At 48.3% G+C, this 22830-nt stretch overlaps 1 protein-coding gene across 5 annotated transcripts; it reads left to right on the top strand.

The window, feature by feature from the left end:
• The first annotated feature begins 12 nt into the window (after positions 1-12).
• On the top strand, positions 13-22402 carry AP4M1 (adaptor related protein complex 4 subunit mu 1). 5 transcript variants are annotated; one of them, XM_061583816.1, is made up of 15 exons: positions 13-325; positions 692-777; positions 885-994; positions 1090-1201; positions 8505-8615; positions 11674-11754; positions 12734-12796; positions 12894-12960; positions 16108-16161; positions 16253-16359; positions 16460-16551; positions 16655-16699; positions 16799-16849; positions 16959-17076; positions 19115-22402. In XM_061583816.1, exons 1-15 carry the CDS (start codon positions 268-270, stop codon positions 19241-19243), a joined length of 1284 nt encoding a protein of 427 aa, XP_061439800.1. In that variant the 5' UTR covers positions 13-267; the 3' UTR covers positions 19244-22402. The 5 variants fall into 5 exon arrangements, with proteins under 5 accessions (XP_061439800.1, XP_061439797.1, XP_061439799.1 ...); XM_061583813.1 differs by having other exon boundaries at positions 888-994; positions 17340-19210; XM_061583815.1 differs by having other exon boundaries at positions 14-325; positions 888-994; positions 1090-1186; positions 17340-19210.
• The last annotated feature ends 428 nt before the right edge of the window (positions 22403-22830 follow it).

Here is a 22830-nt window from a genome sequence, read left to right as displayed (position 1 = left end):
GCCCGCGTCGAGCAGAAGCCCCACCTGCTTCCCCTACATCTTGCCGTTCAGCCGTTTAGTGACCGCTGCCCGTATCCGGAAGGGGAGGCCCGGAAGTTGGGCCCACGAGTGAACGACAGTTCCTCTCCCCGAGCTGCTCGGGGCATGTGCAGAGTCCCGCTGCCCTAGTCTACCTCGCCTCGGCGTCCCTTTTACCTCAGCCCCCGCGGAGGCCCCCCTCCGGACCAGCAGCAAGAGCTCCTGAGGAGGCCGCCCGTCGCCCCCGCGATGCTGTCGCAAGTGTTCGTACTCTCCTCCAAGGGTGACCGCCTCCTCTATAAGGATTGTATCCTCCTCCACGCTTGGGAGTTTATCCACTCCCATTTGATCCTCACAACAACCTTACCAGGTAGGACAGGTACAGAAGCAGCGCCCGGCCTGAGGCTCCCAGCGGCCAAGACCTAAAGTGTGCCTCGTGCCTTTTGAACAAGAGGTGAGGTCTTGGAAGCTCGGCACAGGATCACACTTGAAAAGCGTTCAGGAGCCCATTCCCAGAACGGCTGGCAGGCATAGGTGCCCCCCCCCGTCTTAATGGGTCTGCTGACTGAGTAAGCTTCCCATCCCGGTCGTCCCTGGCCATCGAGATGCAGCTCAGACTAGGAAAGCCCCCCCACCTCCATCCCCACTTCTTCCTTAACTCCCCCCTGCTCAGTCCGTGGCGATGGGGGCTGCGAACTGGTGGACACCTTCAGCCAGAAGATCGCTGCACTGCCTGGGGGCCAGGCGCCCGTTTTCATGGTAAAGGAAGGGGCAAACAAGAGGGAGTGGACGAGACTGGGAGGGGGGGAATGGCCAGAGAAACACCCCGGTAACACGCTCTCCTCTCCCCCCTGTGTCTCCTCTAGCAGGCACACAAAGGGCTGCACTTTGTCCACGTGCGACACGCCGGTCTCTACTTTGTGGCAACAGTTTTACCAAGCACTTCTCCCTTCACAGCCATCGAGTTCCTCAACAGGTGAGGAGAGGTGAACTGAGAGCAAAGCCACGGTGATGAGGGCGGGAGGCTGTGGCCGGTCACCTTTTTGACCCCCCCCCTCCTTTTTTTTGCAGGCTGGTGACTCTGTTGCGAGATTACTGCGGCTCCCTGAACGAGAAGACGGTCAGCCTGAACTTTGCTCTCATCTATGAAATGCTGGAAGAGCTACTGGTAGGCTGCAGCGGGGTGAGAATGGCTGAGGCAAGCAGGGACTGGGAGACCCACACTGTTGCCTGGTTTAGCAGCACTGCCCCCTGAAAAGAAATATTGTTTGCAAGGCTGGCCAGAGGCTGCACAAGTCCCTTTGATTGCTCAAGGACTGAAGTCCTTAACGAGCTAAGGAGGATCCAGTTTGGAATAAATCTTCCCCCTGGAATAAAGATGAAAAAAATGGGGCAGACCTAGAATTAGGCATTGTGAGGGCAGGGGCACAAGATAGCAATCCAGAGAGGCCAAAGCACCACATGCCAAACAAAAGTGCCCAAGACACTTGAAGAGAGAGACTGTACGCAAGTGTGTATACGCTAATGCTTGACGTTTCCAAGCCAAGAAGGGAGAACTGGAGTGCTTGGTCTTTGGGAACAGCATTGATACAGCGAGCATAACGGAAACCTGGTGGAACGGAGAAAACTGGAGAGACACGGTTATCCTGGGATATAAAACTATAACGGAAGAACATATTGGAGGTGGTGTTGCTTTGTTCACACAAGAGGGCGTTGAGTCCAGCAAGCTAGAAACCCCAAGAGGCAGACTCCTCCAAAGAACCATTGTTGGTGGTGGTACTGCGCTTCAAGAGTTAGTTAGTACTAGGGATGTTCTATCATCCCCCTGATCAAAACGCTGAGGGAGATCTTGAGATAAGAAATGAAATCAAGCAAGCATCCAAACCAGGAATTGTTGTAGTAACGGGTAACTTCAACTACCCTGACAAACTGGCTACATATGTGTTCTAGTCATGATAAAGAGGCAACATTTCTAGAGACCCTAAATAAATGGTTATACCCCAGAAGGGTTGGTCATGGAAGGCAGTCTGAGGAACTGAGGCAAAAAGTGGTGACAAGAGATTATTTATTTATTTATTGCATTTGTATACCGCCTCATAGCCGAAGCTCTCTGGGTGGTTTACAACAATTTAAACATTAAAAAAAAATACACCAATTTAAGAACACATTTAAAAGCCATCACATGCTTTCCTGAGTGCCCGCCATGCCATTGACTCAGGGACAATTCCAGCTGGAAGAGCTGGAGGAGCCACAGCATCCTGGGTGAGTGTCACACCAGCTTCCCGTAGCATTCCTCTCCCTGGTAGTCCGCACATGGAAAAGTGTCTTGGATGATGTGGATCTCCGAAGTGAAGACATATTTATTGTTCCCAGGTCCTGGGAAGACAGCCTCAATAAAGAAGCCTTTCCATCCCTTTGATGTTTTTTTCATTTCTACCTTATAAACACCTGTTTTCACATTCTCAACACCCCATGGAAACCATAGTACAGGATTGAATTGACCAGGGGCCACAATTAACCTGAAGTCTCATCTTTCAGAGCTCAAAGTGTTAGCAAAGTAGCATTTGATTGATGAGGGCTTCTGATCAGTGAAGAAATAGATAGTTCCTGTGGTATTTGTCAGAAATAGCTTTTTCCTTTTAGCTGACAAAAGTAATAGTTGGAATTATCAGGTGGGAAGATTTCATCTGCTGTAATGGAAATGTACTTGGCCTTGTGTGTGTATTCTAGATTGTATTCTGTGGAGATATGTTTTCTTTACTGTGTCCAGGCAATGCACGTTCTCTAACCAGACCCACACTAGACACAAACTAAACTCCTAGATGAAGTCCTAGGCTTAATAGACAAAATAAAAACTGACAAATAACTGGTCCGGATGGCATCTCAGAGTTCTCAAAGAACTCAAATGTGAGATTTTCTAACAAGAATATTTAACTTATCCTTCAGATACCCCTCCTTGCCTGAGGACTAGAAAGGGGCCAATAAAACACCAATCTTTAAAAAGGGATCCAGGGGATCCTGGAAATTACAGGCCGGTTAGCTCAACGGCTGTCCCAGGAAAACTGTTAGAAAGTATTGTTAAAAATAAAATAACCAAGCATATAGAAGAGCGAGCTTTGCTGAAGCACAACCAACATGACTTCTCCAAGGGTAAGTCCTGTCTCACTAACCTATTAGAGTTCTTTGAGGGTGTCAACAAGCATATAGATAGAGGCGACACAGTATACTTAGACTTTGAAGAACCTTTTGACAAGGTACCTTACCAAAGACTCCTGCATAAGCTTAGCAGTCATGGAATAAGAGGAGAGGTCCTCTTGTGGATCAGGAATTGATTAAGTAGCAGGAAGCAGAGAGTAGGAATAAATGGACAGTTCTCCCAATAGAGGGGTGTAGAAAGTGGAGTCCCCCAAGGATTGATACTGAGAGGGACCTGTGCTTTTTAACTTGTTCATAAATGATCTAGAGTTAGGAGTGAGCAGTGCAGTGGCAAAGTTTACAGATGACAACAAATTCTGAATGGTTGTTAAAACAAAAAGGGATTGCAAAGGGCTCCAAAAGGACCTCTCCAAACTGAGTGAATGGGCTGTAAAATGGCAAATCCACTCAATGTAAACAAGTGTAAAGTTATGTATATTGGAGCAAGAAATCTTAATTTCACATTTACACTCATGAGGTCTGAATTGCTGGTGACTGACCAGGAACGAGACCTTGAGGTCATAGCAGATAGCTCAATGAAGATGTTGACCCAGTGTGCGGCAGCTGTGAAAAAAGCAAATTCCATACTAGGAGTCATTAGGCAAGGTATTGAAAATAAAACTGCTGATATCATAATGCCATTGTATAAATCTATGGTTTGGCCACAATTGGAATACTGTGTCCAGTTCTGGTCGCCTCACCTCAAAAAGGATATTGTAGAGTTGGAAAAGGTTCAGAAAAGGGCAACCAAAATGATCAAGGGGATGGAGCGACTCCCCTATGAAGAAAGGGTGCTGCATTTGGGGCTGTTTAGAGAAAAGGCGGGTCAGAGGAGACATGATAGAAGTATGTAAAATGATGCACGGCATGGAGAAAGTGGATAGAGAAAAGTTTCTCTTCCTCATAACTAGAACTCAGACATTCAATGAAGCTGAATGTCGGCAGATTCAGGACAGTCAAACAAAAGGACTTCTTCATGCAGTGCATAGTTAAACTGTAGAATTTGCTCCCAGACGAGGCACTGACAGCCACCAAGGTGGATGGCTTTAAAAGATTCCTGGGGGATAAGGCTATAACTGATTACTGTGCTCCGCCCCCACAGACAGAGGCAGTAGACTTCTGAACATCCTTTGAGGAAAAACAAGGAGGGTGCAGTGCTCTTGCACTCAGGTCCTGCTTGTGGGCTTCCCATAATGGGCATCTGGCTGGCCACTGAGAACAGGATGCTGGACTAGACTCAATTCAAGGTGCTGCTTTTGACCTATAAAGCTTTACACGGCTTGGGACCACAATACCTGATGGAACGCCTCTCCTGATACGAACCCACCCGTACACTACGTTCAAGATCAAAGGCCCTCCTCTGGGTGCCTACTCCAAGGGAAGCTCGGAGGGTGGCAACAAGGGAGAGGGCCTTCTCTGGTGGCCCCCAGATTATGGAATGATCTTTTTGACAAGGTGCGCCTGGCGCCAACACTGTTATCTTTTTGGCGCCAGGTCAAGACTTTCCTCTTCTCCCAGGCATTTTAGCATGTGTTTGAAATTCTTTTTATATTGTTTTAAATTTTAAAATTGTGTTTTAAATTGTTTTTAAAATATGTGTTCTAAATTGTATATTTGTTTTAATGTTTTTGATTGCTGTAAACTGCCCAGAGAGCTTTGGCTATGGGGCAGTATACAAGTGCAATAAATAAATAGATAGGCCGCTGGCCTGATCCAGCAGGCTCTTCTGCTGTTCGTAAGTGCGTTGTATAGGACACACATCACAAAAGTTGCCAGGCGAGGGAGGGTGACCTTGGTTCCAAGTCAGAAAAAGACCATCACAGAGGATGGGTCAATTTATGCAAACAATTTTATGCTTGTAGGTAACACTTGCACTGGTTCTGCCTGAAGGTTGTGAAGGAAAGCTACCACTCAGCCTCACAGCCATTGAACAGCTTATAGTGCCCCCAGAACCCTGTCTTGTCCCCTACCCCCACCAGCCAACAGCTGAAGTGTTTTAGGGGGCACAGTGACCCTGCCAGATAAGTGTTAGAGAGTTCCAAGCCTTTTTAAGCAGCTACCACCCATCTTGTGGTTTTCTTTGATCAAATTTGTGCATTGATAGTAATCTTGATTCATAGATGCTTCCAATAATTTTCTCTAGTTCCTCCTCTAGTTGGGGCATGTTGGCCACTAGATGGTCTCTCACGTGGCAGCACCGACTGAGGCCTTGGGGGGGAGGGGGATACTGGCTCCACCTGTGACTTTATTATTATTGTCTTTATTTATACCCCGCCATTTTCCAAAACTGGAACTCACGGCAGCTTCCAGATAAAAATACATTTATTTATTTATTTAATTTATTAGTCACCCATCTGGCTGGTTGTCCAGCCACTCTGGGCGACGTACAAGATAAAAAACAATACATTAAAACGTTAAAATTTAAAACCATAACAGTAAAAACCTAACCCACCCCAAAGGCCTGCCTGAAGAGCCAGGTCTTCAAGGCCCGGCGGAAGCTCATCATAGAAGGGGCATGGCGGAGATCATTTGGGAGAGAGTGTGACACCCTTCCCTGGCTCTCCGTGTCAGGTTCCTACCTGCTCGTGGTTACTGCCTGTCTCTAGGCACCACCAGGGACTCCACCAGTCCGGACTGTCCTTTATATGGTTTCTCTCCCCGCTCTAGCACAGATCTCAGCAGATCCCCCTGCTAGGCAGCACCACCAGTCACGTCCTATAACCAGTAGTCCCAGAGACTCTGCCTGAGTCTCCCTCAATTAGGTTACCTCTGTGACTGCGTGCTTAAGCTGTCCCAATCCCTTTGATTTACTCAGACTGCTTATAATTCTGGTTTGCTCTGAATACTTGTGGTGTTATATTCTTCCCTTCACCCGCTGCCACCATTTGTCACTCTTCAGCCTTGGTTATTTACCTCACCCTTCCTTCTGGTCTGTGAAACCCCAGCCAAGGATCAGGCCTTTGGTAAACCAAATAAGTATTTTATTATATAACAGAGATAACAAGATTTCTTTATAAAGGCACTTAAGCATATGGTTACATCTATTCCTGAGGTACTGGTCTTAGTATTAATCCGAACTCCACCCTCTCCTCACATCCACCAACTCTCCACACAATCTCCTCTCAAAACCCACCAAAACAACCCTCTCAAGTCCACCAACGTCCACCCACGTCCACACCACATCCACCCAGATTTACCTGACATTCTTCCTTTTATACTGTCAGCCATTTTAAACATTCAGCCAATCATCCAGCATTCTACTGCCCATTCACTCCCCCTTCCTCTTTCATTCTACTTACCATGTATCTTCTAAACAAACAGCACTTGCCCTATTTACACTAATACAGGATCATCACAGAGAGTTCCACAGGGTGGGGGTCACTATTGAAAAAGCCCTCTCTCTAGTCCTCACCTGTCTAGCTGTTTTAACCGGTGGGATCGAGAGAAGGTCTTCTGAGGCTGATCTTGGTGAGCGGCATCCCTGACGATGCTGGAGGCGCTCCTTCAGATAGACTGGGCTAAAACCGTGTAGGGTTTTAAAGGTCAAAACCAACACCTTGAATTGGGCCCAGTAAACAACCGGTAGCCAGTGCAACTCCTTCAGCACTGGAGTGATGTGATCTTGCCAGCGGCTGCCTTTAATCAGACGAGCCGCCTCATTCTGTACCAGTTGCAGCTTCCGGACCGTTTTCAGGGGTAACCCCACGTAGAGCGCATTACAGTAGTCTAGGCGAGAGGTTAAAAACATACAAAGTCTACATTAAAATAAGATTAAACTATTTCCAATATTAAAACCATACACACATATAGCTAAAAGAGTTCAAACTAGTTTAAAAATAATATAATAAACATTAGCAATGCAGCGCCCTTCACGCCCTAGCCTTAACAGCCTTCAATTCCAAAGGCTTGTTGGAATAAGAAGGTCTTTGCTTGTCGGCGGAAGGACTCCAAGGAGGGGGTCATGCTTACCTCCCTAGGAATTCCAAAACTTAGGGGCAGCCACCGAGAAGGCCCTCTCACGCGTCCCCACTAGTCGTACTTGAGATGATGTGGGTATTGAGAGAAGGGCCTCTCCTGAGGATCTCAGGGCCCGGGCAGGCTCATACAGGGAGATACGGTCTGATAAATAGCCTTGACCTAAGCCGTATAGGGCTTTATAGGTCATCACCAGCACTTTGAATTGTGTCCGGAAACAGACTGGCAACCAGTGGACCTTTTTTAACGGGGGTAGTATGGTCCCTGTAACCAGCCCCAGTTAACATTCTGGCTGCAGCACATTGTACCAACTGAAGTTTAGAACAGTCTTCAGAGGCAGCCCCATGTAGAGTGCGTTACAGTAATCTAAACAGGATGTAACTAAGGCATGTGTCACTGTGGCCAGATCAGACGGCTCAAGGAATGGGCGCAGTTGGTGCACTAATCTTAACTGTGCAAAAGCACTCCTGGCCACCGCAGAAACCTGGGACCCAAAATTTAAACCGGAGTCCAGGAGCACACCCAAACTGCAAACCTGTGTCTTCAGGGGGAGTGTAACCCCATCCAGCACAGGCTGAATCCCCATTCCCTGATTCGCCTTACGACTGACCAGGAGCACCTCTGTCTTGTCTTGATTAAGCTTCAATTTGTTCACCCTCATCCAGTCCACCACTGACGCCAGACATTGGTTTAAAACCGAGACAGCTTCCTTGGAATTAGGTGGAAAGGAGAAATAGAGTTGGGTGTCATCAGCGTACTGATGGCACCGAACCCCAAACCCCCGGACAATCTCACCCAGCAGTTTCATGGAGATGTTAAATAGCATAGGGGACAAAACTGAGCCCTGAGGGACCCCACAGGCCAATGGGCAAGGGGTCAAACAGGAATCCCCCAGCACCACTTTCTGGGTTCGTCCCTCCAGGAAGAAACGGAGCCACTGCAAAACAGTGCCCCCAAGTCCCATCCCAGCAAGGCAGCCCAGAAGAATACCATGGTCGATGGTATCAAAAGCCACTGAGAGGTCCAGCAGAACCAACAGGGACACACTCCCCCTGTCCAGTTCTCTGCGTAGGTCGTCCACCAAGGCGACCAAAGCTGTCTCCGTCCCATAACCAGGCCTGAAACCAGACTGAAATGGATCCAGATAATCTGTTTCATCCAAGAATCCCTGGAGCTGGGAGGCCACCACACGCTCTGTTACCTTACCCAAAAATGGAATATTGGACACTGACCGATAATTATCCATTATGGAGGGGTCCAGGGAGGGCTTTTTTAACAAAGGCCTTACAACTGCTTTCTGCTTCCTCCTTCATCAGGATTACGGCTACATCCAGACGACAGCAGCTGACATGCTGAAGAATTTTATCCAGATGGAGCCTGTGCTCAGCCAACACTTCAGCCTTCTTGACCTCAGTACTGTGGGTCTGGTGAGTGGGAATGGGCTTCGAGTGGATCACAACCTGGTAGCTGTTGTCAGCTGTTAGACTGGGGAGAATTTCACACGCAGGATCTGTTCCTCATTCCCCCATTACTGTGTAGCGTAATTTCATGCCATGTAGACCCTTCTTGGGTATGCATGATAATCCTTGGTGCTGGATTTGTAATGCTTGACCTGAAAGTGCAAGTACTGATCATAGAATCATAGAGTTGGAAGGGGCCTATAAGGCCATCCAGTCCGACCCCCTGCTCAATGCAGGAATCCAAATTAAATGATACCCAACAAGTTGCTGCCCAGCGTCCTCTTTAAGGCCTCCAGTGTTGGAGAGCCCACCACCTCCCAAGGTCATTGGCTCCATTCTAGTACCACTCTAACAGGAAGTTTTTCCTGATGTTCAGTTGAAATCTGGCTTCCTGCAACTTGAGCCCATTATTCCTTTTCCTGCTCTCTCGGATGATCAAGCGGATGGGCTGCATCCAGTGTAGTGCTGAGTAACTCCATTAGTGCAAGGAATTATTCCCCCATGCACCCCCTAAGTATGTTCTGGGAGTTCCTCCATCCCTCTGAAACAGATTTGGGGAGGAGATGGGGTGCACGTTCCGTTGTGCAAATGTAAATCCTTGCACTAGCAGAACAACTGCATTGGATACCACCCTCTTCCTTTGCACATCCAAAAGTGATTCTGATCTAGCTCTATTGGCATTCTGGGTGGAGGTGCATTTCTGTTCCTGCAGCAAGTCACCTCCTGCTCGTTCAGCAGATGAGTGCATCATCCACCTGTGTGAGCCGGTGGAAGCTGCACATGGATCTCCCAAGCATGAAAGAAGAAAAGGCTATGAATTCAGTGTTGAGAGATTGTCATGTGTAGCCTTTGTTTCAACATGCTTGTATAAAATTCATAGGGAGCTGCCAGTCAGATTGTTGGTCCCAAGCTCAGCATTGTCTACGCTGACTGGCAGTGACTCTTCACGGTTTTAGGGAGGGTGAGAATTGGCCCTGGGACCTCCTGCGTGCCACGTGTGGGCTTTGCTACGGAGCCATGACCCTACCCTCAAGCCACAGCCCTTCACGTTTAATCCTAACCCAGGCTATTGTGAAAAAAGCAGTTTACTGTTGGTGAAATTAAGATTACTGATTTAAATTAAACTCAAGTTTAGAAAAAAAAGTCTGCTTCTTTTAGAGAGTCTTATCTCGGCTTACAATAAATGAAGAACCATAATGATTTAAATGGTTCTTTATCTATCAATTGAACCCTCTCCTGTGATTTGTGCACTCAGTTGCCATCTAACATGGGTTTTTTAAATTGATTTTTATCCTTGCTTAAATCTTCCTCATAAGTTTTAGCAGGCATCCCCTTGCACCTGCCGACCGTAGCCCTGTGACTGAACGCCATTCCTGCCCCAGCATTGGGTATAACTTAGGAAGGAGCTTTTCCCCATCTCACAGCCGTTCCTGATGCCCTCCTCTCCCCTTTCCCTTTAACTTGGTTGTCTAATCAGGGTTTGAATTTGCACATTTGCAACCCAGGAAGTCAGGGAGTGAAGCATGGCCAGACCAACCTCAAGACTTAACTGAAAAGAATCAGCTGGTTTACAATGCTTCAGTCAAAGCATGTTATCTTCACTTGGAGAATATTATAAACTTTGGATCAAACATTTTATGTATATTCTTTCATTCAGGGTATATTCTACATTCAGTGGCTACTAAGCATGATGACTATATTCTATCTCTACTGTCAGAGGCGGTATGCTTCTGAATACCAAGTGCTGGAAACCGCAGTCCTGCTTGTGGGCTTCCCATGGGCATCTGGTTGGCCCTTGTGAGAACAGGATGCTGGACTATATGGGCCCCCTTTGGTCAGATCGAGCAGGCTCTTCTTATATTCATACATGCATTGTAACAAACTGGTTTGTCATGCACTTACAATTCTATCAAGCTAATTGAGGATTTGGCCACCTAAGTTCCTCCAGCCCATCTACTTAACCAAAGGGAGTTTTTCCAAGTTCTACGATGTATCCTAAGTTCTCAGTTTCCTGGCATTTTAGCATAAACTTCAGAGTTGGATAGGCAGTGGCAGCAGCAAGGAAGAGAGAGACGATGCTCTGAACACATTTTGTAGGAATCGGGATCTGGACCAGGAAGATGGAAGTTTCTGCCTTTTTATGTCAATTTCAGTACTTACATAGGTGAGCACATGCAAGATGTAGACCGGCAGACCGGACCCTCTGGTCCATGGGCCTAGGTGCTTGGCAGGGGTCCTAATTTGACCCATGAGGCTATTTCCTCCCAGTCACGCCCACCTGCCCTGTACCTGATGTCAGATGCCTAGTAGGTAAAGACTTGCCTCCGTGCCGAAAGCAGTGGTTGAAGGCCGGCTGATCCTTGGCACCTGCAAATTCCCCACTGCGTTTGCCCACATGGCTTGCTTTCAAAAGAAAGTGGGGTTTGCAGGCACCAATTTCCTGACCAGCAGCACCTGTAAAATCCTGAGCCTTTGCCTGCATGGTGTGATCAAGATAAGCAAAGGAAAATGCTTCCCCTGACATTGTGGCAGCCCACTCCCCTGTCAAAATGGCCCACTGGGGTTGGGAGAGCTAACAATCCAGCCCACTGGCTGAAAAATGACTCCCCCAACCCCATGTAGCCTACTGGTGCCCATAAGCTACCTAGGTAGAGTATATCCATGGCCTTTGCTTTCCCCGCATTTCTTTATTAAAGCCACAGTCACTGACACATTCCTGCACCTTTTATTTTAAATAATGTTGATTCCACCCTTGCCAAGGCACCCTTGTTGTTTTCTACATTCTGTTCTTTCGCATCTTACTATGCTGATGTTGTGATGCTTTCCCAAGGTCTCACATGACTGCCTCTGAGAGTCGGCACTCAGTTCCAAGCACCTGGCACGCAGAACAGTCATCCTTGCCCAACCTTGCTGTCCCTTTGATCCGTCATGGCTGCTGTACTGTTTACTGAGTTGATGGCTCCTTAGGCTTAACAGGGCCCAGCTTTACATCACTTTCCTTAATTATTCTTTCATGTGGATTCAGTTTGGAGCAGATACACAGCAGAGCAAAGTGGTCCCCAGTTGTGCAGCTGCCCGTCCTGTCCTGTCCTTGCGGGGGGAACAGGTAAGAAGGTACACCATGCCTTTGCCTCACTCTGAACAAGCTTTCCAAAGATGTTAACAGGCAGGAACGGAGGAGCCTTGGCCTTTCGACAAACAGCATCAGGTGAACATTTATGGCATAAACTAACTCCTCAGAAGGGGTGTGCATGTATGCCCGCCTATCCTTAATCCAGACCATGTGACAACAGGTGAAATGGAGCTAATACCTTCTAGCACCAATTCCCTTGGTACTAAAATGTTGCATGTTGGGGTAAAAAAAACAAACCCCAACCCAACTTCATAGATACAAACATGGGGTGGAAAGAGATTTTGGGGTTGTGGCTCAATGAAAATGCTGTGACAGATGTGAAGGCAAATTCCATCCTCGGAATCATTATGAAAGGGACTGCACATAAAACAGGCGTTACACAAATATATGGTATGAACACACTTTGAATGCAGAGTACCGAAAGGTTCAGAAAAGGGCAACCAAAATGATCAAGCGATTGGAGCAACTCCCCTGTGAGGAAAGGTTGCAGCATTTTAGTTTCAAAAAAAGGTGAATAATGGAGGGGGGGGGAACACGACAGAGGTTCAGGGTAAGCAGGTGTTGAGGAATTTTCTCCCCCTCTCATAATATTAGAACCCAAATGGGATCCAATGAATCTGGTGGGAGATTCTGGGTGGACAAGAAGAAAGATTTCTTCAAAAGTGCAGTTAAACTGGAATTCTCTACAAGAAGTAGTGATGGCCACCAATGTGGCAGCTTAAAAAGGGAGTTAGACAAATTCAAAGAGGATGAGGCTATTAGTGGGTCATTATACACCTATATAATCTCCAGTATCCGAGTTAGCACGCCTCTGGAGTATCATCCGTCACTGGGAAGGATAGCAGAACTCTTGCCCTCATGTCCGGCTGGTGGGCTTCTGTGAGGAGAATACTGGCCTGAAGAGGCCTTTATTGTCTTCTGTTGCAGGACTGCTCTTGTTTTCTTTTTCTAGAGCTCACGGCCTGAGGTTTTCCTGGATGTGGTAGAGCGTCTCACAGTCATCATTGCAGCTAATGTGAGTTGATGGCTATTTAAGGAAGATAATCCCTCTGGCAAAGGTCTCCTTTCTTGAATTCAGAGGATTTTGATTCTTGTACCTTTTTCCTCCCCAGGGAACCCCAATGAAAACTGACATCCAAGGGGAAATTCGCCTCAAGAGTTTCTTTCCTGGCTGCTCTGGTGAGTCAATGCCCTAACAGGTGTGTGCTGGTGTCAGGGAGCCCAGCAGATGAGTGAAATCATGCATGTTGTGGGCACTATTTGCAGTGCAATACAGAGAGGTTGCTGCCTTAGCATTCAATCCCGAGATCATGTGCCAACAGCTCAGGGTATTTCCCATCACCCCATGCTAACCTCTCTTCCAGCTATTCACAGGGACAAACTCCGCCTACCAGAAATGAAAGCACCTGACCCCTTAAGAACCAGACTAAACTCCAATTTTGGAGGAGGGGTAAAAAGGAAACTCCACCAACAGTTCAACACTAGGGGGAGTCACGTTAGTCATAGGCTTAGCCTTTAAACACACGCATACCAAATAAACTATCTTTTCCTAGGTTAAAAAAGGTTAGGCTATTATGTGTGTGTGTTATGTGCCTTCAAGTTGATTTCAACTTATGGCCACCCTATGAATCAGTGATCTCCAGTAGCATCTGTTGTGAACTTGTAAGCTCAGGTCTGTGATTTTCTTTATGGAATCAATCCATCTCTTGTTTGGCCTTCCTCTTTTTCTACTCCCTTCTGTTTTTCCCACCATTATTGTCTTTTCTAGTGAATCATGTCTTCTCGTTATGTGTCCAAAGTATGATAATCTCAGTTTTATCATTTTAGCTTCTAGTGATAGTTCTAGTTTAATTTGCTCTGTCACCCAATTATTTGTATTTTTCGTGGTCCGTGGTATCCGCAAAGCTCTCCTCCAACACCACATTTCAAATGAGCTGATTTTTCTCCTATCCTCTTATTTCACCGTCCAACTTTCACATCCATACATAGAGACTGGGAATACCATGGTCTGAATGATCCTGACTTTAGTGTCCAGTGGTACATCTTTGCATTTGAGGACCTTTTCTAGTTCTCTCATAGCTGCCCTCCCAGTCCTAGCCTTCTAATTTATTTATTGTCTCCATTTTGTTTAATGACTGCACCAAGGTATTGATAATCCTTGACAAGTTCAATGTCCTCATTGTCAACTTTAAAGTTACATAAATCTCGTTGACATTACTTTAGTCTTCTTGACTATTGTAGGTGAGGAAAAAAGACTCACCTGGAAGGTCCAGCCTTCTGTTTAGATTAAAAGCTAATCTGATTTGTCCAGGCTAGAATGCAAGGCACCACTTCAAACTACAAGGGACCTTGCATTGTTAAAACTGTGTTGATAGCAAATAAAATAAAAATAAAGCTACTTAGCTGTTTTTAGTATCATTACAAGTTTTTAAAAAGGCCTCTCTCTCAGGAAGGAAGGCACAGTTAACAGTTGAGCCACCAGCCTCACTCAGTCAACTACCTTTGTTTACTTCCATTGTTCACTCCCCATCCCCAGGGGGCTAAATGGACTGAGAGCAGGAATTTAAGCCACACTCCCTGAACTCATTCACTGGCGGCAGCAGCCCGGAGAAATCAACCACCAGATAAATTTGAAACAGCCTAGTGAGGGAGCCCACAGCTGACAAAGTGACCTGGCTCTTCAGGAACAGGTTGGCTTACTTGAGGCCAAGGTGGCTGACCTGGAGAAGCTGAGAGAGAGGTTTGTGAATGAGGCCTTTGGGGGACGTTACAGGTGTGCCTCACTCCCAGGAGTGTCAACAAGCATATAGATTGAGGTGATCCGGTTGTCATAGTGTACTTGGACTTTGAAGAACCTTTTGACAAGGTACCTCACCAAAGACTCCTGAGTAAACTTAGCAGTCATGGAATAAGAGGAGAGGTCCTCGTGTGGATCAGGAACTGGTTAAGTAGCAGGAAGCAGAGAGTAGGAATAAATGGACAGTTCTCCCAGTGGAGGGCTGTAGAAAGTGGAGTCCCCCAAGGATTGATACTGAGAGGGACCTGTGCTTTTTAACTTGTTCATAAATGATCTGGAGTTAGGGGTGAGCAGTGCAGTGGCAAAGTTTACAGATGACAACAAATTGTGAAAGGTTGTTAAAACAAAAAGGGATTGCAAAGGGCTCCAAAAGGACCTCTCCAAACTAAGTGAATGGGCGGTAAAGTGGCAAATGCAATCCGATGCAAGCATGAAGTTATAAATATTGGAGCAAAAAAATTCTGAATTTCACATATACACTCATGAGGACTCAACTGGTGGTGACTGACCAGAATGAAATTTTGGGTCCATAGTGGATAGCTCAATGAAGATGTTTACCCATGTGTGGCAGCTGTGAGAAAGGGAAATTCCATGCTACAGATCATCAGGAAAAGTACTGAAAATAAAACTGCCAATATCATCATGCTGTTATAGAAATCTATGGTGTGGTTGCATTTGGAATACTGTGTCCAGTTCTGGTCGCTTCACCTCAAAAAGGGTATCGTAGGGTTGGAAAAGGTTCAGAAAAGGGCAACCAAAATGATTGACTCCCCTATGAGGACAGGTTTGGTTTTTTTTATTTAGGGAAGACAAGCGGCTACATGATAGAAGTACATAAAATTGTGTATGGCGTGAAGAAAGTGGGCAGAGGAAAGCTGTTCTCCCTCTACCATTACACTGGAATTAATGGAGGAAAAGACTATCAGTGGCCACTAGCCACAATGGCTATGCTCTTCTTCCATGGTTGGAGGCCCTATGCTTCCTGTACTACATGGGCCATTGGCCTGATCCAGCAGGCTCTTCTTACGTAATGACAGAGGAGTCAAGACCTGCTGCTGGAGCTGGGCGATTCCTTCCACTAAAGCAGTGGCCAGAGGGGCGTCTCCCATGGTGGTTGCTCATTTAGAGGCTCTAATTGTTACAGGGGTCTTCACTGGGCACCTCCAAAGAGCCGGCACCCTTGTGTGAGAGAAGCCATGGAGTGGCAGAAAGGTTCTGGAGCGGTGTCTCTCCCCCCCCCCCCCAAGCCCTTGTTTATGCATCAAAGAATGGCCAGCACCATTCTGGAAGCAACAGGAGTCCTGCTGAAGGCTGTCAGACACAGTAAGGGTTGGCTGTGTGGGCCAACAGGCAGGCATTAAAAATACCTTTGGCCATTCTTGCCCTGGCTTGTGCAGGATGACAGTGAGATTAAGGAGTCTATGTTACATTTGGGGGGAGGGGTGCTTGCTGCAGGGAGAAGGGGAAGGAATGTCCCTTGCAGAAAGAAGGCATTGTTTACTGTGGTGGTGCCTCCTCTTCCATTGCAGAGATGCGGATTGGCCTCACTGAGGAGTTCTGTGTGGGCAAGACAGAGCTACGAGGTGAGTGTGTAGCCCTTTCGCCCCCCCACCAAAAGCTCACCTTAAGAAATCCTTTCCTCCTCCTCAAGGCCCCTCTTGCTGTTGCCCCCAGGCTATGGCACTGCAGTGCGAGTGGACGAATGTTCCTTCCACAGCTCCGTCAAGTTGGATGAATTTGAGCGCAGTCGCATCCTCCGGGTGAACCCCAGCCAAGGGGAGGTAAAGGCAGGAGGGGTGGAAGAGGCCGGCCATGAATGTGTGTGTGTGGGGGGGGTAGAGAATCAGCTGTTGCTGAGCGTCACTTCCTTCCTTTGAGCAGCTGACCCTGATGCAGTACCAGCTGGCTGACGACATCCCTGCGGCCCTGCCCTTCCACCTCTTCCCCACTATCAGTCACGACCCCTGTGGCCGGTGAGTGCTGCCGCCTCCTCAAAAATCTCCCAAAACTGCAGACAGCAAGCAGAGAGAGGAGCTCCCCCTCCTCCCTCATTATGTGCATCTTCCTCCCTTGCAGGATGCAAGTTTACCTGAAGCTTCGCTGTGACTTGTCACCAAAAAGGTAAAGAGTCCTTCATTGGCTTTAAAGCAGCAAAGAGCAAACAGGCAGTGACATGATTCAGGCCTCCCCCCACCCTTTAATGGTTCCTGTCTCTTGCAGCCACGCAGTGAACGTCCACCTCCACCTCCCTGTGCCCAAGGCTACTCTCAGGTGAGCCGGCTGAGCCCCTGCCACAAGGTGGCTTCCCAAGGCAGGGCCTTCTCCTCCGGCCTGTTTGCAGTGGCATCTCCCTTTCACTTCTGCTTCCCTCCATCTCCAGCTTCTCCCAGGAGCTGAGCAGTCCTGAACAGGCAGCCACCTTGCAGCCCACCACCAAGTCCATTGTGTGGGTCATTCCGCGAATCCAAGGTGGCTCCCAGCTCTCTGCCCTCTTTAAGGTAAGGGGCATCAAGGGAGGTTGGCTTACCAGTAGAGGGAAGCCATGGGGAGATGTAACTGGTGGCCCAGACCCTATCCAACTCCTGCCATCATTCCTGGCCATTGGCCGTGCTGGTGGGAGGCATCATCTGAGCACCTGGAGGGCCAGAATGGCAAAGGAAGGAGCTGCACCAACTGTTCCTTTGTTACTTTAGCCCATGAAACTGGCAGGGGGAGGCTGCCGTCCTCAATTGCCTGACACACACTCTCATCTGCTTTGCAGCTGGAGGTGCCGGGGCTGAGCCGGGCAGGGCTCTTGGAGGTGTGCCCCGTCAACCTCTCCTTTGAGGTGCCAGCTTACACGTGTTCTGGGCTGCAGGTTCGCTTCCTGCGTTTTATGGGGCCACAACCAAGTCTTCCTCACCGCTGGGTGCGATACGTGACCCACAGCGAGTCCTATGTCATACGCCTCAATGCAGGGTAGATGCACTCCAGGGCCAGGCTATTTAGCATTTGCCTCCTCCCATGGAACAACCTTTAAAGCAGTTTTCTTTCCAATACTAGAGGCTTTCAAACAAACAGCTTTATTTCTTAGCTAACAGTTGCACAGAACCCAATAAAGAATGAACAACGCAACAGAAAATGTCCCGGAGCCCCCCTTAGAGAGGAGACAAGGCAAAATACCAAACTCCATACAACACAAACTGTCCCTGAGAAATAAGGATGAACAGAGCCCCCCAAGGCACCAAAACCATATCCTCATCCACTGAGCCACCAACAGTAACAGCAAGACTAATGGCCCCACTGGTGCAGCTGATGACTCTAAGGGAGGGAGAGACAATCTTCCCTGACGCACGTGGGGAGCGTTGTCTTGGGAAAGTGTGGGGAAGGCAGGAAGAAGGGGCACTACTTCAGGAATCCTGCAGAGAGAGAGAGAGAACCACTTTGTTTTGCTGCTCGTGGCAAGTGCCACTGGTCCCCTGAGCACTGCCTATGCTCCTCACCCCTCCGCAGCCCATTAGGCTAAGAGCCTGGAGGCGAGGAGAGGCCACCTGCCGTTGGAAACTGCAGAATGCAGCAGCTGCTACACTAAGGGGCCTTTGGCTCAATCTAGCAGAGCAGCTCTTGTGTGACCAAGCTGGAAATGAGACAGCAATGAGGCTGGGCCCAATTTCTCGTATTGGAATGAAGGGCTACCAAAGGGAAGAGCAAAGCCCAGCCCCTCCATCAGCCCCCTAGGAGAACAAGAAAGCAGCAGAGGAGAGTGAAAGGACAGGGTGTCTTGCATGCCTTGCAGCTGCAGGAGGAAGGGCAGGTGGGGGGGACAGGCCGTGGCCTAGTGTGCAGTTGGGGCTCTCCAATGCACACCCAGGCCGTGCCCTCTGTCCACATGCCGGAGGGTTCTTTTTACCTTCCCCATGGCCAAAGACTATCTCTTCCTTCTCCTCGTTGGTCTCTGGCTCCTCCATCACCACCTCCAGCTTTCATCATGGGGCACGAACAGAAGAATGCCTTGACACAATTATGGAACACTTGCTCCTCTGCCCCATGCTACGGGGCTGAAAGCTTACGCTGTGTGTGTATATATGGTTTGGGTTGAGTGTCACCATTTGGGACTCCTCCTTCCATGCAGCCACCACCTCATGAGCTTTTCCGTGGCTACCCCACAAATACGTCCTTACCACTTGGATCTCTTCTTATCCGATAGCACAGAAGCCAGGCAACTGGGCTTTTTTATTACGATTTACAAAGAAAAAAACAAAACTACACATACAAAAATTTATCTTACTCTCCGAAAAGTTGGTCCCAGTTATTTGATGAAAAGGGATGCAGTGTGATATCAATTTTCTCATTCCACGTGTTTAGGAATAACGCCAGTCTTTCTATACATTTGTCTTCCCAAATTTTTTTCAACCCTTCGGTTACTGGAGGAAGGTTTTTACTTTCCTAGTATTGTGCAATGCACGATTTTGCACCCACAAGTAGGGTTATCGTGACCAGCTAAATGTCTACTTTCCTTACTTCCATTTTCATTATACACAAGTGTTCCCGTTTTAGGGTTTCCTGTTATGTTGTACCTATGATTTCCTTAATGGCGTCCAATGCTGCGCAGTGCACAAGCAGAAGATATGCATAAAGTCAGCTTTAATTCCATTTATTATAACTTTGTATTTTCTTAATTTATAAAGAGCAAGGTGCCACTGCTAATACACAGTTTTGAAAAAAAATCTTTAAGGCTGACATTTATTAGCCCCGATGGTACCGTGTTAAAGAGCCAGAACCATTCTTCATGTGTTATGGCAAGTTGTTTTTTTTAATACTGGTAAAGTATCAGAAGATGTAAACAGTATATAGTTAATTATTATTATTAAATCTCTGTTGCCAGAATTAGCCAGCGATGCTGCAGAAACACTCCAGCAGCAGAGACACGCTGGTGGAACAGCTAATACTGGTCAGGGCTGTGGGTGGGACTTGACAGCATAGAGAAGAAGCATGCCTGTGCTGTATCCGATTCTCTTTCAGACCATAACCACCATTGTCTGGGGCAGCTGGAGCCTCTTTGGATGCCAGATGCTGCGAAATCACAAGTGGGGCAAGTGCTGTTGCACTCAGGTTCTGCTTGTGGGTTTCCCAAAGACACGCAACTGGCTAGATGGGCCCTCTTTGGCCTGATCCAGCAGGCTTTTCTAATGGACATGCCCTCCTAGGCAATGGGAAGCTAATCTGTGGCCCTTCAAGACTGGCCATGCTGGCTAAGGCTGGTGGGAGGTAGAGCCCAAAAACATCTAGAGGGCCACAGATTAGGCAACCCAACCCCAGCATCAGGTCTGGCCCAATGAACACCACGCTGGAAAGACTCCTGCCTCTGTGCCAATACACAGATAGTCTGGTGTGCTAAAATGAAATGTTGGACAGGATGCGATCCTAGGATGTTGCATAGAGAACACTTGATGAGCCCAGCACAATTGCAAGGTTGGATCTTCATGGGGGAAGGGGAGGTTAGTGTGTTCAGACTGAGAGGGGGAGGACAGAGTTCATATCCCCCACCAGCCATGAAACTGGTTGGATGGCGTTATAGCTACCTCACAGGGTCTTTGTAAGGATAAAATGTAATGGGAGAACCATTGATTGATTGATCTGGCAAGATTCATAACTGTCAACAAAACCTCTTTAAGTGGCTTACACAAAACAGTATATTAAAAATATAGATAGAACACAAATTGTCAAAATATAATCAGTTTTAAAACAAATATACATAATACAGTTACAAGTCTGGGTAGGCTTGCCTAAAATAGTACAGTGAAGGTGCCTGCCTAATATCAATGGGCAGGGAATTCCAAAGTGCCCATGCTGCCACGCTGAAGGGTCCTTTCCTTGCAAGTGTAGAATGAACATGTGGCACCTGGAAGTTTCCAGTTCTGCACAAATGGGGTAAGGCGATCCTTCAGCTAAACTGGCCTCAAGCTATTGAGAGTTTTATATACCAACACTACACTGAGCTTGGCCCAGTAACAAATTGGCAGTCATAGAATCAGAGAGTTGGAAGGGGCCTCTAAGGCCATAGAGTCCAACCCCCTGCTCAATGCGGGAATCCCACTCAAAGCATCCCTGACGGGTGGCTGTCCAGTTGCCTCTTGAATGCCTTCAGTGTTGAGAGCCCACCACCTCCCTAGATCATTAGTTCCGTTGTCATACTGCTCTAGCAGTTAGGAAGTCACTGCAGATCTCTGAACATTGAGCAGAGGTGTGCTTCACCATTCCGCTGCACTAACTGCAGTTTCCAGACTGAGAGCAAGGGGAGTGCAGAGAGCATTGCAACAACCTAACTAGGTCACCAGGCAAAACTTCATGGCCTTCCCTGCAAGTATGCAAAGGGTGTCGTTTGCCTAACAGAAGAGCACAAAATCCAGCTTTTCTTGGTTCAGAATTCTGACTTGTTCCTCACAGCGTAGGATGCCCTTCAGCTGTCCATTGTGCAGCATCCACCAAACGTTACTGGCCTGGCCTAGCCATCCTTACCGATCCAGCCGCCTGCTCGGGCCGCCACTGTCCTCCTGTTGCTGCTCCTGGCGGCTATGAAGGGCTTCACGAGGCTGCTGAGCTGCCAGCTGTGGTTGACTACCAAGAGCAGGAAAGAACAGTGCATAAAGCCCCGCAGTGGGACAAGGCAATGAGTCTCCTGCCCACTCACACTAATCGCATCTCACCTCTCCATGAACTCCGATTCAGAGCCTGAATCCAGCAGGAGTGCAGTCAAATGGGGCTTCCCCCTCAGCAGGGGGGTCTGTAAATGGCTGCTGGGAGTGAGGCTGGCATTGCTGCCCTCCTCAGAGGACTCTGAGAAGGCAGACCAAACATTGTGGTTTCCACCGCCACCTGTAATAGCACCACCACCACTTCGCATGCGGGGGCCCAGTATTTCCTGCTAGCAGCAAGCCCCATTCACCACCCCATTGCCCTGCCACCCTCAGTTCTGCTGGTGCTGCTCCTCCCACCATCCACGTGCCACCTCCTCTTGGCAGCTGATCCAGGTCTTCGCTTGGCAGATGAATCCAGCTGGGGAGCTGCATCCTGCTGGGGGCTCAGGGAGCACTGATACACCAGCAATGAGGCCCAACACGGCTCCTCTCTGTGCCTGGAGGAAAGGTGAGCCTGGCAAGTCGTCTTCAGATAGGACAAGCTGCGAGGGAGGGAATGCATTACATCAAAAAGCCGAGAAAGGGGGGGCAAAAGGGCCTCCCAACCACCACACACACACCCGCTCCTTCCTACTGAGTCACTCACAACAAGGCTTTGTCAGGACGCAGCAGCCGTGGGGAAAATTCACTCACCAGCTCCCAGAAGGGCAAGTTGACAAGGCCCAATTTGGAGCCGGGGGATGCTGACTCCTGGAAGGCAAACTTTATTCCATCCCAGGGATAGAGAAAAGAAGGGGTGTGTGGCAAGGGGAGTGTTCCCTAGTGGCCTATGAACTGCCCGTCCATCTCATCTGGAACTGGGCAAGGACTGTAGTTCAGTGGGAGAACATCCGCTTTGCACACAGGTCCCAGGCCTCTCTTGGAAAGGCTGGGAAAGACTCCCTCTGCCTGAAACCCTGCAGAGATGCTGCCAGTCAGTGCTGAGCTACATGGACATATGGCCCATCCTGGTTTCAGGCAGCTTCCTACATTCCTCACCATTTCATTGGGTTAACTGGCCTCCTCCCAAGAGGCATTTCCTCCCCAGGTCCTGCCCTTCTCCCACTGCCTTCCACCCACATACATTACAGGAGAAGCAGTGCCCTCACTTGTGCAGGGCAATGAGGGCTGGGCGGTTCTGCAGCTGGTGCAGCCCAAACAGCAGAGAGAACCGTCGTGCCAAATCCCGGATCTCCAGGAAGGCAGCAGAGGCCACACCTGCTGGCCCCAGCTCCAGAAGCAGCTGAGTAAGCAACTGGAAGGAAAAGGATGGTTCTTTCGTCAAGCACCAGCTGTGCAAAGGGCATCTCCCTCCCTGCATCCCACCCTATCCCTCCCCCACCTCCCAATTCCTGCTGCAGACTGAGCAACGTGTGAGCCCATTCTGTCCGGTCAATCTGGCGGACCCGATTCAGCATCTCCTTGATTATGTCCCCATAGTCATTGTACAACTGATGAAAGCAGCCAGAAGGGAGGGAGGATGGATTGAGAGAAAGAGGGAGAGAAATGATGAAGATGCGACAGCAGCAAAACCAGGACCAGGGTAGATGGAGGAAACCAAGTTGACAAGGCCCAATTTGGAGCCGGGGGATGCTG

Source organism: Rhineura floridana, chromosome 9, assembly GCF_030035675.1.
Source record: "Rhineura floridana isolate rRhiFlo1 chromosome 9, rRhiFlo1.hap2, whole genome shotgun sequence".
NCBI classification, from domain to species: domain Eukaryota; kingdom Metazoa; phylum Chordata; class Lepidosauria; order Squamata; family Rhineuridae; genus Rhineura; species Rhineura floridana.
This window is presented reverse-complemented; position numbering and strand designations above follow the sequence as displayed.